The 14837-nt window shown below is 42.9% G+C and overlaps 1 protein-coding gene across 1 annotated transcript in view; it reads left to right on the top strand.

Moving 5' to 3' along the window:
• The window catches only part of LOC145416494 (cell adhesion molecule Dscam2-like), a 171194-nt gene that overhangs the window by 128767 nt on the left and 27590 nt on the right, over nucleotides 1–14837 (top strand). Inside the window, exons 3-9 of the mRNA XM_080285451.1 lie at nucleotides 8415–9066; nucleotides 9536–9698; nucleotides 10734–10830; nucleotides 11314–11458; nucleotides 11789–11940; nucleotides 12806–12944; nucleotides 14460–14590. Coding sequence (XP_080141577.1) covers nucleotides 8415–9066; nucleotides 9536–9698; nucleotides 10734–10830; nucleotides 11314–11458; nucleotides 11789–11940; nucleotides 12806–12944; nucleotides 14460–14590 — 1479 coding nt within the window. The remainder of the gene's footprint in view (nucleotides 1–8414; nucleotides 9067–9535; nucleotides 9699–10733; nucleotides 10831–11313; nucleotides 11459–11788; nucleotides 11941–12805; nucleotides 12945–14459; nucleotides 14591–14837) is intronic.

Genomic DNA, 14837 nt, shown 5'->3' with positions numbered 1-14837 from the left:
GACATACATACATGCGTACATACATACAGATAGGTAGATAAATAGATAAATAGATATAGATAGATAGACACAGATAGATAGGTAGGTAAGTGGGTAGGCAGGTAGGCAGGCAGGTAGATATAAAGACAGGTATGTAAAAAGACAGACAGACAAACAAATAGACAGACAGACAAGTAGACAGACAGATAGACAGACAGAAAGGCAGACAGATAGACAGACAGACAGACAGACAGACAGACAGATGAATAGATTCTTAAGTCAGGGGGAAATGTGAAGCCAAGGAGACTGGCTAAATATTAAAGGAGGACGAATTATGTAGCTTTTAGTCTCATTTAATCATCTTGGTCGTGTCCAGCAGCTTGATTGCGAAATAAGCTGAAAACATTTAATCAAGCCTCATCACACGGCTTCTGGAGGGTTGATTGTTGTGTGCGTGTGTGTGGGGGAGAGGTTGTGTGTGTGTGTGTGTGTGTGTGTGTGTGTGTGTGTGTGTAAGGGGTGGGGGAAAGGTTGAGTGGGTGTGTGTGTGTGTGGTAGTTGGGGGTATATGTGGGAGGTGCTGCTGTGTTGGGGGTGTGGTGGTTGTGTGTGTGGGGAGGTGGTGGTGCTGTGTGTGTGTGTGTGTGAGATAGAGAGAGAGAGAGAGAGAGAGAGAGAGAGAGAGAGAGAGAGAGAGAGAGAGAGAGAGAGAGAGAGAGAGAGAGAGAGAGAGAGAGAGAGAGAGAGAGAGAGAGAGAGAGCGTGGTGGAAGAGAATGCAGATATCAACGAGAGAAAGCAAAGGATAACTGGAATCAGAAGTGTATTGATCTATCTGTCTATCTATCTGTATTTGACTCTATCTATCTATCTATCTATCTTCAGTGATTTGGTATACCTCCATTTTTTTCCCTTCGTCCACAGGCTTCATTAATTTTTCTTTCCATGAACAAGGTCGACTTCAGCCTTGAGACTAGCATCTCAAGACTCTGCACTTTTTTATTTTTCTTGCGAGATACTTTTCCCACTAGAGGGGCTTCATATATTAACTTCAATAACCCTTTCACACTCAAATTTCTCCCAAAATAATAATAATAATAATAATAATAATAATAATAATAATAATAATAATGATAATAATAATCTTTACGTGGCACCTGTGAAATATAAAAATGCTTTGTCCACCTGAGGATTTGTTGTTGTTTAGTAACCCCGGTATTTTGGCCGAGAAGACCCATCAATCGCAGACAAGCAATCACCCATGCATGGTCTTCCAGTGCAGTCAACCAAAGTGGGGAAGAGCGTGGAGGTCTTGTTCCTGGATGGACTCCGCATTTGCGTCTTTCCGTCCAGGGGTATCTTAGTAGGCACCACATCACCCTGTTATTTAGTTACATGGTTACCACCCAGCTTTGTAAACGATTTTCTGGGTTACATTAAATCATTAGGCTTGCCAGTCAGTGTAGTGCCACCTGAAGTAGAAAGAAGAGTAATAAGAAGGAACACGAAGGATGGGAGAAATAGAAGGAAATGGGCAGACAGAATAAGAAGGATAAAGGCGAAGGAAAAAGTAGGCAACACTACATCAAGTGAGTGGATGATGGTCGCCACCACCTACCACCCGAGGCTGAGGGTATTAGCTGTAAGTCCTTCGTTAGCACTGGATCTCTCCCTCGCCACCTTCTTCCTGTTTTCTGTGTCTTGATACTTTTTCTGTCTCTTTCTTTACCTCTTAATCCTCTGCTCTGCTCTGCTCTGCTCTCCTCTACTCTCTCTCTCTCTCACACACACACACACACACACACACACACACACACACACACACACACACACACACACACACACACACACACACACACTACATTCCGCAGATCTTCACGTACCTTAACCTACATACTACAATATCATATTCTCTTCTATGTTTCTTTTATAACTGCAATATTGAAATCATTTGCATTCGCTGCACAGTAACATCAAGTAGTATTACGCTTGTGCTGGAGAGGGACGCCTTCACGTGGTGGCACCGACTTGACCGAGTGGATCCGCTGCCTGGGCATACAAACTTCCCTCGGTTCCCTCCCTATCCCCCAAATGGAGGATGGTGGACCGCAGGATGGAAATTTAAGCCTGTAGTCCACTGGGTTCACATTTCAGATGAACCTGGGGCTACAACTCCTACTCCTACTACTACTACTACTACTACTACTACTACTACTACTATTACTACTACTACTACTACCATTACTACTACATAAGTCTGCAATACCGCCGTCCTCTCCATTTACAGGACAATAACATAAAATACTAACAGTGTACATTAAAAAATAAACTGGTATGATACAGCTAACTGCAGTGGAATTAGCCTTTTATGTCCACGATAACCCAAGTAGTGTGTCATTTGTGTAAGTGCTTGACCATTTCCTTTCTCAGTGACATCCCATCCACATTCCTCCACACCCACACACCCTCCACGCCTACCATCCGCCTTACACATCCCTCCCAACACCCATACACAACCACTCTTTATACCGCTACCATGCACACCTCTGTTAAGATGCTCCACATCCATCCACATCCACCTATCCACATCATCCACACCCCTCCCAACATTCACCCTACACACCTACCATCCACACTACACCCAACACCCATCCTCCACATCCATCTGCACCCTTCACACTCGCCCATCCACATGCCTACGAGAACCCATCCAACACCAACCCTTCACACACACCCTACACAACCATCCATACCTTCCACACCCATCCACCCATTCATACCTCACCTACAGCCCACCCAACACCCATCCATACCTCACCTAAAGTCCACCCAGCACCCATCCACACTCTCCATACCCATCCACCCATCCACACCTCACCTACAGGCCACCCAACACCCATCCACACCTCACAAACAGCCCACCAAACCCATCTACACCTCACCTAAAGCCCACCCAACACCCATCCACACCCATCCACATCCACCAACAGACTCTAATGGAAAACCAAGCCCCCAGCATCGGGTTTTATTCAGTCCCCTCCATCTGTACTGATTTCTTTTTTTTCCCCCTCCATTGTTGAAAAGCGATGCCATTGTTCAAGACTGGGTTGGTGGGGCTCTCTCGCTCACTGAACCTTCACTGTTTATTTTCTTTGTTAAATCCTGGTACTGTCTTTTTTTATGATTTATTCTCTCTCACAATTTATCTCCTCTGTCAAATCTTAGCATTTCTTTTGTTGAGTCTTTGAGCTGTGTCTTTTTTTCTTAGTTTTTTTTTTCTGTTAGTTCCCTGACCTAATATCTCTTTTATATATTTATTCTTTTTCACAATTTACTTCCTCTGTAATCTCCTTGCATTACTATTTCTTATTTTAATTTATTCTCGCACAATTTAGTTCCTCCATTAAGTCCTTTTACTGATATTTTTTTTTTTACATATTATTTCTTCTCTGACGTTATTCATCATATAAATTTCTTTCGTTCCTTTATTACCAAATCATCCTTTACTTTTTATTTCCTCCTTTAACCTCTTACTTTACCATTCCTTTTATAACATCTCATTCTTCTCTGACACCTCTTCCTCTCTGCCACCACATCCTCTCTGTCACCACTTCCTCTTTGCCTCCATTTCCTTTCTGACACCACTTCCTCTCTCACACCACTTCCTCTCTAACACCACTACCTCTGGCACCACTTCCTCTCTGACACCACTTTCTGACACCACATCCTCTCTGACACCACTTTCTGACACCACATCCTCTCTGACACCACATTCTGACACCATATCCTCTCTCACACCACTTCCTCTCTGACACCACTTCCTTTCTGACACCAGAAAAATATATTTCCTTCAACCATACCTTTACTACCAAATCGACTAGTGCACTTTACTTCTACTGTCGACTTTATTTTTAGATAGACGGAGAAAGGAAAACAAAATAACTAAAAAAATAATTCATACGCCAGATTACAGGTGTCCTCCATTCATCAAAAAACTCTGTAATAGTTGGACCTGAAGTGCTGTAGCCTGAAGTTTGTTTGTTTTTTTATGTATTTCTTCTGTCAACCAACTTTCACTACTGTAGCCTCCTTTATACAGTAATTTGTTTTCACTCAATCCCTTCAGTACCATGACCTACAATTATTTTCTTTCTGTCAGCCTCTTTCACTGCCATATCATTTTGCAGTTTATATCACACACACACACACACACACACACACACACACACACACACACACACACACACACACACACACACACACACAATCCACTCACGTTCTATATTACACAGGCTACATTCATGAAGATGGCTTTTAAAATAGGGATCCTTCTCTCTATGGGCAGTGCTGAGTTTTTATGTATGTATGTATATATGTATGTATGTATGTATGGGTGTATGAATATATGTATGTATGTATGTATGGGTGTATGTATATATGTATGTATGTATGTATTGGCTACTTAAATTACCAATACCTCATACGATATAGATGAATTAGGAGCTACAATCATATAAACTTCCTAATTTGATTCTGTTGCCCTTCAACTTGGCTCCCTCTCATCTTGTTTTTGTTTTTTCTTAGAGGGAACAATCTTGCCCTCATGTGGCCTTTGGTTCCTTTTTCCTTGTATAAAGAAAATATTAAATAGTGGAGGGTAATGTTTTGTTGTTCCAGTGGCGGGTATTTTGTGTGATATTGACAGTGAAGAGGGACGCCTTCACGTGGTGGCACCGATACAAGTGGGTGGTGGAGCGCCCGGATACACACACTCAATATAATTTAATAGGATGTTGATGCGTCACATGCAAAATAAACTGGTTAGAAAGAGGTGCTGAGAAATATCCAAAAATGTGTCTTGAAAAGGGACGTATGCAAAATAAATCGCTAAGAAAGAGGTCTTAGGAATATAGTGTGAGCCTCCTGTGCATGCAAAGGTACGAATGCTAAGTAAATCACTGAGGAAAAGGCGTCGCGAAAAAAACATGTATCTCATGTGTCCGAAAAGGGACGTATGCAAAATAAATAATTGAGGAATAGGCGCTGCGAATATGGCTTGTGTCTCGTGTGTCTGCAAAGGGAGGTGTGCAGAATAAATCGCTAAGGAAGGGGTGTTAGGAAATCCCCCTGGCCTTGTGTATGTGAAGGGAGGGAGCGTTATCTCTCCACGCCAGGCCAGGGCGGTCAGGCACCCACTCACTACCGTCCCCTCACTCTATTGACGCTCCCCCCCTACTGTGTGTGTGTGTGTGTGTGTGTGTGTGTGTGTCTACCTGTCTGTCTGCCTGTCTGTCTGTCTGTCTTTCTCTGTCTCTGTCTCTGTCTCTGTCTGTCTGTCTGTCTCTCTCTCTATGTATATGTATGTATGCATCTATGCTTACATGTATGTATGCATGTGTGTATCTGTTTGCGTCCGTCCCCAGAGCCTCACGGAGCTCACCCAACTAAGCTCACCCATCAAAGCTCACCCAATAAAGCTCACGCAACAAAACTCACCCAACAAAGCTCACCCATCAAAGCTCACCCAACAAAGCTCACCCATCAAAGCTCACCCAACAAAGCTCACTCATCAAAGCTCACCCAACAAAGCTCACTCAACAAAGCTCACCCAAACAATACACGTGTTTGACTCGGCCACTCACAGAGAAAATGTCCTGATTGCATATTGTTCCGTGGTCCCGTTACCTTGCCCAGCTCCCAGTAAATGTTGAACCCCTGGAGCATATGTTTAATTAAGAGTTCCTTTTGATCCCTCGCGCCCTTGAACCCCCCCGTATTTTCATCGGATAACTCCCTAACATCTCTTCCTAAGCGATTTGTTTTCCTCATTACACCTTGCCCCCTTTTTCTGTGTACCTCTTCCTAAGCGATTTGTTTTGCTTATTATATACACCTTGCCGTCCTCTTCTGTGTACCCCCTCCTAAGCGATTTATTTTGCTTATTACACCTTGCCCCCTTCTTCTGTGTACCTCTCCCTAAGCGATTTAGTTTGCTTATTACACCTTGCCGTCCACTTCTGTGCATCTCTTCCTAAGCGACTTATTTTGCTTATTACACCTTGCCGTCCTTTTCTGTGCATCTCTTCCTGAGCGACTTATTTTGCTTATTACACCTTGCCGTCCTCTTCTGTGTTACTTAAATCATTCTAATATCACCATACTCTGCATGAATAGCACAAAACTATAGTAGTCACCCGTTTCGAAAAATAAATCGGTAAGGAATTGACGTTAGGAAGCTTCCTTACCCGACAATAATACCAGCCTTGGGCGCGTATTCTCGTCGGGTGAGGGGGCTCCCTAACACTTCTTCCTCTGCGATTTATTTTTCAGACTACCTATTACAATCCTCTTTTTTTTTTTTTTTGCTTCTTATATCGTTTTAATGTCGAGAGAGATTGCACGAAAAACAGAAAAGAATACAGTAACGGAATAGCATCAGGAATAAATCGGTAAGGAAAAGGTGTTAGGTGTTAGTAAGCTTCCCAACCACACCTGAACACAACCCTTGATAAATACGCCTTATTTTCTCACCTTCCTCCCCCCAGCTTCTTTCTGAGTGATTTTTCCCATTGTCTCCTCAAGTCTAGTGCCCTTGGAGACCTCGTGGCAACTTCTCCTTAGCGATATAATGTACATATTGCATCTTTCTTTCGTGCAAGGAAGTAGCGACCAAAGGCTAGGAGCCCGCAATTTGTTCCTTCAAAAGAAAAAATAAATAAATAAATAAATAAAGTGCGAAATTCAAGATCCGTTCATTTCGAGATGCCTGGACACACTGCGTTTGAAATACTGGAGATCATAGAAAGAAAGAAATACAGACAGAGGGAGACAGTTCCAGAGCTGACCTGTTGTATAAAAAAGAAAAAAAAAAATAGAATCTTGATATACACCTCTACGTTCACCTCTATCCTACCAGACGAATACTTTTACGATCTCACATAGCTAATTCTACGGTGTTCGTCCGCCCTGTTACACAACATCTAGAGAGTGCACACCTCCACCAACACCAATAAATGTTACAATTTATCCCGGATCCACCTCAAAATCTAATCAACTTTTCCTTGACCCACTGCCTACCTGTCCACCAAATTATATGGAAATCCGATGATAACTTTTTGAGATATTTTGAACACAGACACAGGTGAATATAACTTCTGCCTAACATCACTGGCGGAGTAATTGGCTTAAACAAATTCTAATATTTGGTTATTTGACTCAAGGGCCAAGGATACCACAGAACTTGGGATTCGTACGTGACTGACTGGCGATAGAAAACATAGTGACGTGTGTGTGTGTGTGTGTGTGTGTGTGTGTGTGTGTGTGTTCAGAGCCTGTATATATAGAACGCCAGACAAAGGGGGCTTAAGAGAGGAAGGAAGTTCTGAGAATTATGTGCTAGGAGTTAACAAGGAATTGAAGATTGTTGTGATTATAAAGAAAACTAGGTAGGGAAAGAGCGAAAAGAGTGTATGTGTAAGATAGATAGACTGATAGATAGACGGATAGATAGGTAGATTAATGGATGTAGATAGATAGGTGTTGAGTGATTACCGGTATTTGATTAAGTGGTATACAGACTGATATATAGATTGACAGAGAGATAGAGAGTGACAGAGACAGAGAAACATACATGCATACACACACGCAGACAGAGACAGAAACACACACACACACACGCAGACAGAGACAGAAACACACACACACACACACACACACACACACACACACACACACACACACACACACTAATAAGAGCCCAGGTGAATCACAGGGGGAGATATTTTCCAGAGAGCGGCCATTGTTCGCGATATAGAGTCTCCCATATTATTGTGTGCCCTCTGCCAAGTCTCTCTCTCTCTCTCTCTCTCTCTCTCTCTCTCTCTCTCTCTCTCTCTCTCTCTCTTATCGTCACCGTTACCGTCAGTGTCATCTTCGTTGTTGTCATCGTTATTTTCTTCTTCTTTTTCTTCTTCATCATCGTCGTCGTCGTCGTCCTCCTCCTCATCATCACCATTGTCATCGTTTTTATTATTATTATTATTATTATTATTATTATTATTATTATTATTATCATCATCATCATCATCATCATCATCATCATCATCACTTGTACGGTAGTGGTGCTTTATGGTTATCAGGAGAAGGATAATAGTATTGCACAAATATCACTTTCACCCAAGGCAAAAATTCGCTAATCATCGACAGGTGTTAATATCAGTGTTTGTGTTGCAGATTGCGTTGATGTTGCAAACGTAATAAATGACATTGTTCTGATACGTGTTTGTGTTGCAGATTGCATTGATTGTGTTGATGTACGGAGCAAAAAAAAAATCATTGACATGTTTTTGATATCACTGTTTTGTGTTGCAGATGGTGTTGACGTTGTGAGAAAAAGTAATTCATGATGCGTGTTTAATATCATTGTTTGTGTTGCAGATTGTGTTGATGTGGAGAGCAACAGGAGCCTCTCAAATGAAGCAGTGATTCTTTGTCCTGAGCATCTGAGTCTCCTTCATCCACAACCTCATCCACGCCTCCACCGACCCTCACCCAACCAGCATCAACCCAGGGATGGAGTAAAACTGCAGGAATCAATCTCAAGGAAGTTGAAGAATGAGGAACATCAATTCAAGGAGAGATTGAAGTCGCAAGATCCATATTCAAGGAAGTTGGAAAGTAAAAAGAATCAAAACAAAGATAATGTCAAATTACAGGACTCAATCTTAAGGGAATCAAAGAATGAGGAGTATCAATTCAAGGAGAGATTGAAGTTACAAGACCCATTATCAAGAAAGCTGGAAAGTAAAATGAATAATAAAGATGAAGTTAAACTGCAGGATGTCTTGAGGAAGTTGGAGGATGAACAACACCTCAAGACAGGAGAGAAGTTGCAGGATTCTTTCTCTAGGATGTCAGAAGATGAATTACATGACTTCAAGGCAAAAATGAAGTTGCAGAAGTCAGCCTTAAAGAAATCAGATGAAATACACTCAAGCACCGAAATTAACCCAGAGGCAAAATTACAGCCAAGCACACCTGTGGGATTTGCGACAGCGCTGGGGGAAAGGCCGTGGGATCAAACACAAGGGTAGGTTGCCATCGAAATGTCAGAGGGTCGTGATATAAATGGCTTTGGAGATGTAACACTTTTTCCCTAGCGATTTATTCTGCATGTTACGTCTTAGTATGATTATGCTTGTTATTAAAGCAAACTTTGTCGAAACAATTCGCAGATGGGATGGTGTTACGGGAGACAAAAAACAATTCATCAAAGACATCAACCACTTCTCCACAGACGACGGAAATAAGGTCAGTAAATTGTTCCAGACTGTTCCAGAGTTAGCTTCGTAGTCAGTAAATTGTTCCAGTCTGCTTAGTAAACTGTTCCAGCTTGTTCCAGTCTTAGCTTAGCGGTTCAGCAAATTGTTCCATTGTTAACCACTTCACCCTGATCACGTATTCCTCGTCCTCCTCCTCCTCCTCCTCCTCCTCCTCTTTCTTCTTCTTCTTCTTCATCTTGGCCGTGCTAGTAACAACTTACATATCAATACCAACAGCACGAAATTTTCTAAACAGATGACGGTGGTAAGGAGACATGCTGGAGAGCCGAGAGAACGCGAGGTCGAATACGCTCCCGTAGCAACGACGAGTAGCGTGGGTGATGATGATGATGATATACGTCTCAGGCAGCCAGATACACAGGAGGAAACTATGGAAAAGGTAGTAGTAGTAGTAGCAGTAGTAGTAGTAGTAGTAGTAGTAGTAGTAGTAGTAAAACTCTGCGGGCTGCCCTTCTTCTTCAGTCCACTTTCCTCCTTTTGGGGGATAGGGAGGGAACTTACCAACCAACAAAGCTCCAGGTCCAGATGGAAATCATCCAATTGTTTTGGAAAAGTGTTCCCCAGAATGTGCTCCTGTTCTAACCAAATTATTCAGACTATGCATACGCTCCTCTTCATTTTCTAACTCATGGAAGGAAATTAATATCCACCTAATTCCGAAGAAAGGAAGTTCCTCTGACCCCTCTGATTAGAGACCAATAGCTATCACATCTTCTCTTGGTAAGGTATTTGAGATTATAATTAATAAACACATAGTTAAACATCTTGAATCCAGCAACTTAATTAGTGATAGACAGTATGTTCTCGCCACAAAAGCTCCACTGTTGACATACTCAATCTCCTGGCTCATACCATCCATCAGTCAATTGATCAACATGGAGAAACTCATTCAGTTGCCCTTGATATTTCTAAAGCATTTGACAGTGCGTGGAACCGTTCCCTGCTATCCAAACTCCCTCGCTACGGCCTATCATCTTTTGTTCCTCTGATTTCCTCATACTTCAGCGACAGAAAGATCAAAGTAGATGATGTATATTCCAATTTCCACTCGATTAACAACGGCGTGCCACAAGGATCAGTTCTGGCGCCAACCCTATTCCTAACTCATATTAATCATCTCTTATCTGTCACCCATAATCCCATTCATTCATATGCAGGTGACTCAACACTTCACAGTTCATTCACACTTAAACACCCATTCACAAAGTTTAATATATCTAACTCACAACTCAGTACAGCAATCTCCTTAAATAGGGACTTTTTTTATTAAGAAATTTTGTGCTTAATGCTAGAAGTTATATTAAAAAGAACTATAACTTTGTGTGTGTGTGTGTGTGTGTGTGTGTGTGTGAATTTATCTATACATTAATAAAGATTTACTGATAAGAGCTTCTGTGTTTACCTTTTTGCACAGAGAGCGGAAGGTGCTGGGGACATGGCAGAGGGCAAGGAGGAAGTAGGGTTACGGAGGCCATCAAGAGATCTAGGACTCAACCACTACGTACATCCAGGTGTGTAGTAGTAGTCATAGTAGTAGTAGTCATAGTAGTAGTAGTAGTAGTAGTAGTAGTAGTAGAAACAAAGTAATTCTCAACTGAGGAATTAAATCTTTTAGGCTCCGATGTCTCACTCAGGTCTGCTGCTCTCATACTGTAATTGTTGATGTTGCCACTCTAGGTTCACATGCATGTGAACCCGGTGGACTGCAGGCTGAAGTTGTCTGTCTACACACACACACACACACACACACACACACACACACACACACACACACACACACACACACACACACACACACACACACACACACACACACACACACACACACACACACACACACACACACACACACACACAAATCTTCTCTTACTGATACTTCTTCCCCTACAGAGTCAGCGCCCCTCCTTTAGTTAACACACACACACACACACACACACACACACACACACACACACACACAATGACTTCTCTTCCTAACACTTTCCCTTCTTCAGAGTCCGCACCTCGCCTCCGCTACACCCCCAGTGAGCAGACGGTGTCACCTGGGGAGTCAGTGTCACTTAAGTGCTCTGCCACGGGGTCACCTCCACCTGTAATTACCTGGACGAGGGATCACCAGCCACTGCTTCCTTCACACAGGTGGGTAGATGTACTGATAGATAGACAGGTAGACAGATGGATAGATACAGTAGCTTAATTGATTATATGAATGATTGATGGATGGGTGGATGAAAAGAGACAGGCAGACAGATAGGTAAATAGATGGATAGATAGATAGATAGACAGATAAATAGATAGTTATTAAGTGAACAACAACTACCAATCTGTACACAGGTTGGTAGATAGATATAAGAGGGATAGATAGACAGATGATAGATAGACCGACCGACAGAGACAGATAGACAGACAGAAAAGATAGACAGATAGACTGTTAAATTTAATGATTCTTCTCTCTACGTGCATCGCCAGACTTAGCGTGGTGAGCCTACGTACGGCCCTGGGTGAGGTTGTGAGCCACGTGAATTTGAGTGACGTGACGGTACGTGAGGGCGGCACGTACACCTGCACGGGACACAACACCCATGGATCACAGGCACACTCCGTACACCTTAACGTTTACGGTCAGTTCTCGTACAAGGTAAAGGGTCAAGGTCAAGGTCAGGGGTCAAGGGTCAAGTTCAAGGTCAAAGTTAAGGTTAAGATCAAGGTCAAGCTTAAGATCAAGGTCAAAGTCAGGGGTCAAGGGTCAAGGATCAAGGTCAAGGGTCAAGGTCAAGGATAAGGTCAATGTCAAGGTCAAGGTCATGGTCAAGTTCAAGGTAAAGCCTCCTAGCACCTTTTCTTAAACGATTTATTTTCATTTTTACTTTTTCTTTGAGTGTACAGTAGCCAACAAAAGTCCTGTCGCCAGTCCTGCCTTGATCTCCATGAACTTTGAAAAAAAAAAAAAAATAATAACAATAATCTGTTTCTCATTACCTATATTTATTTTCGAAATCCGAAGAAAGAAAAGACTGAGTTGACGACAGAACTTTTGATTGCGACTGTACACCTATCATAATTTGTAAAGATCCACTCGAGTTAAATGTTGATACAAATAAACAAATTCTTGAGACAGATGGCTCCCTTTAGCTAGTATTTCTGGCTACAAAATATTCTGTATCTTGTAGCATTATGTATTTCTAGTGATATGATATAGGGTGAAAAGGTCCTGTATTTCAATGTGTTTCTTCCGTGTATCAGAGAGAGAGAGAGAGAGAGAGAGAGAGAGAGAGAGAGAGAGAGAGAGAGAGAGAGAGAGAGAGAGAGAGAGAGAGAGAGAGAGAGAGAGAGAGAGAGAGAGGGAGGGAAGGGGGAGTGACCAGGAGACAGGGGCAGACGGCCGCATCACACATTCTTACATGTCCTTGAGTCTCTTTCTTTCTTTCTTTATTTTCTTACTTAAATCCCACTGCAATGTCCTTATTATCGTGGCGTGCTTTTCAGGTCCGCCGTTCGTCCGTGCCATGGCCAACGTGTCGTCCGTGGCAGGGGAGGACGTGCAGTTGTGGTGTCCTGCTGGGGGCTATCCTGCACCCTCTGTTACCTGGCGAAGAGGAGGCAGGCCCCTTCCAGCGTCACTTAGGTAAGAGGACGGCCCCTTCCAGCGTCACTTTGGTAAGAGGCAGGCCCCTTCCAGCGTCACTTAGGTAAGAGGACGGCCCCTTCCAGCGTCACTTAGGTAAGAGACAGTCCCCTTCCAGCGTCACTTAGGAAAGAGGCAGGCCCCTTCCAGCGTCACTTAGGTAAGAGGACAACCCCTTCCAGCGTCACTTAGGTAAGAGGCAGGACCCTTCCAGCGTCACTTAGGTAAGAGGCAGGACCCTTCCAGCGTCACTTAGGTAAGAGGCAGGCCCCTTCCAGCGTCACTTAGGTAAGAGGACAACCCCTTCCAGCGTCACTTAGGTAAGAGGACAACCCCTTCCAGCGTCACTTAGGTAAGAGGACAACCCCTTCCAGCGTCACTTAGGTAAGAGGCAGGACCCTTCCAGCGTCACTTAGGTAAGAGGCAGGACCCTTGCAGCGTCACTTAGGTAAGAGGACGGCCCCATCCAGCGTCCACTTAGGTCCTTGTTCTAGTAGAGTGAGAAAGCTTACTAACACCTCTTCCTTGGCGATTTATTTTGCCTTTTACGCCATGCCAGGTTTTTGTATCATATTTATTTACTTGCATTATCGACATAGATTGCATAAATAAGATCAATGCAATTGTTAAAAGGTCACATGCAGGAATAAACAGGTAAGGAAAAGGTGTTAGGGAGCTTCCTTGTCTTACGGGAATACCTCCCATAATTTCTTTTTAATACACTTAATCTCGTCGCTAAGGAAGCTCCCTAACACCTCCTCCAAAGTGACTTATTTTGCTTAGTACACCTTGCCGTCTTCTGTGTTACTCCAGTTACTCCAATATCACCATACTCTGAATAAATAACGTACAAAACGATATTAGCCAGCTGTATCCAAAAAAAAAAGTTGGTAAGGAAGAATTGTTAGGACGATTCCTTAACCATCAAGAATAGGAGCATAATGTGCGTCCATATCAGAAGCTTGAGGGCGTGGATGTTTGCGGGCTTGGGTGTGATATACGCACCTCACCAGCAAGTACTTGGTGTGGAAGCGGCCTTAGTCTTTCTTCTATGCACATGGTCAGATTAGAAACTTACTTGCTCATTTTGTCTTCCCACTGTCTATGATCTCCAGCTTGTAGAACGTAGTGAGTTTAAGCATCTCTAAATGAATGGGTCTTAAAATATTTGGCTTTCTCTTTGTTCAGGTTTATTTTGGAGGGACAACTTTTGCAGGTCATCAGTCTTGGGTTCTTTCTCCTTGCTTAAAGTAAAATATGCATTCCTACTTTACCCTTCTTTAGTGCAGAGAATAATAGTAGTAGTTGTAGTAGTAGTAGTAGTAGTAGTAGTAGTAGTAGTAGCTGCAATGCTTGGCTCATCTGGATATGGACCCGTTGGACTGGAGGCTAAAATTGTAGTTCTACAGTCCACCATCTTCCTTCGTGGGACGTTTGCATAGCCAGGCAGTGGGGCCGCCTGGTTATATCGATGCCACCACATGAAGGCGTCCCTAATCAGTGTTCATTCCACAGACAGAAGGTGCTGACGAATGGGACGCTGGTTATAAAGAAGGTAGACCGCAAGGATGCCGGGAGGTACTCGTGTGTAGTGACCGGGAGACAGGGACAGACCGCCGCATCACACACATTCCTGCAAGTTCTCAGTAAGTCTATTTATTCATTAATTTATATTCTTATTAGTGAGCCTATTTATTTATATTATTATTTATCTATTTACGTGTGATCAGAAACATTCCCTACGTAGCTTCACATTCACTTATCTGTCAAAGTTAATCCGAGGAGCGTCACGGGGGCCAAACCTGGTCATATACTTCTCGCAAAGTTCATCCTGCCAGCTCGATCGCTTGTCAGTTCCCAGGCCTCGTTAATTCCTATATTCTTTCTTGCACA

The sequence above is a fragment of the Coenobita brevimanus genome, chromosome 106, assembly GCF_032717465.1.
Source record: "Coenobita brevimanus isolate Jiangsu-jjx chromosome 106, ASM3271746v2, whole genome shotgun sequence".
In the NCBI taxonomy this organism is placed as follows: domain Eukaryota; kingdom Metazoa; phylum Arthropoda; class Malacostraca; order Decapoda; family Coenobitidae; genus Coenobita; species Coenobita brevimanus.
This window is presented reverse-complemented; position numbering and strand designations above follow the sequence as displayed.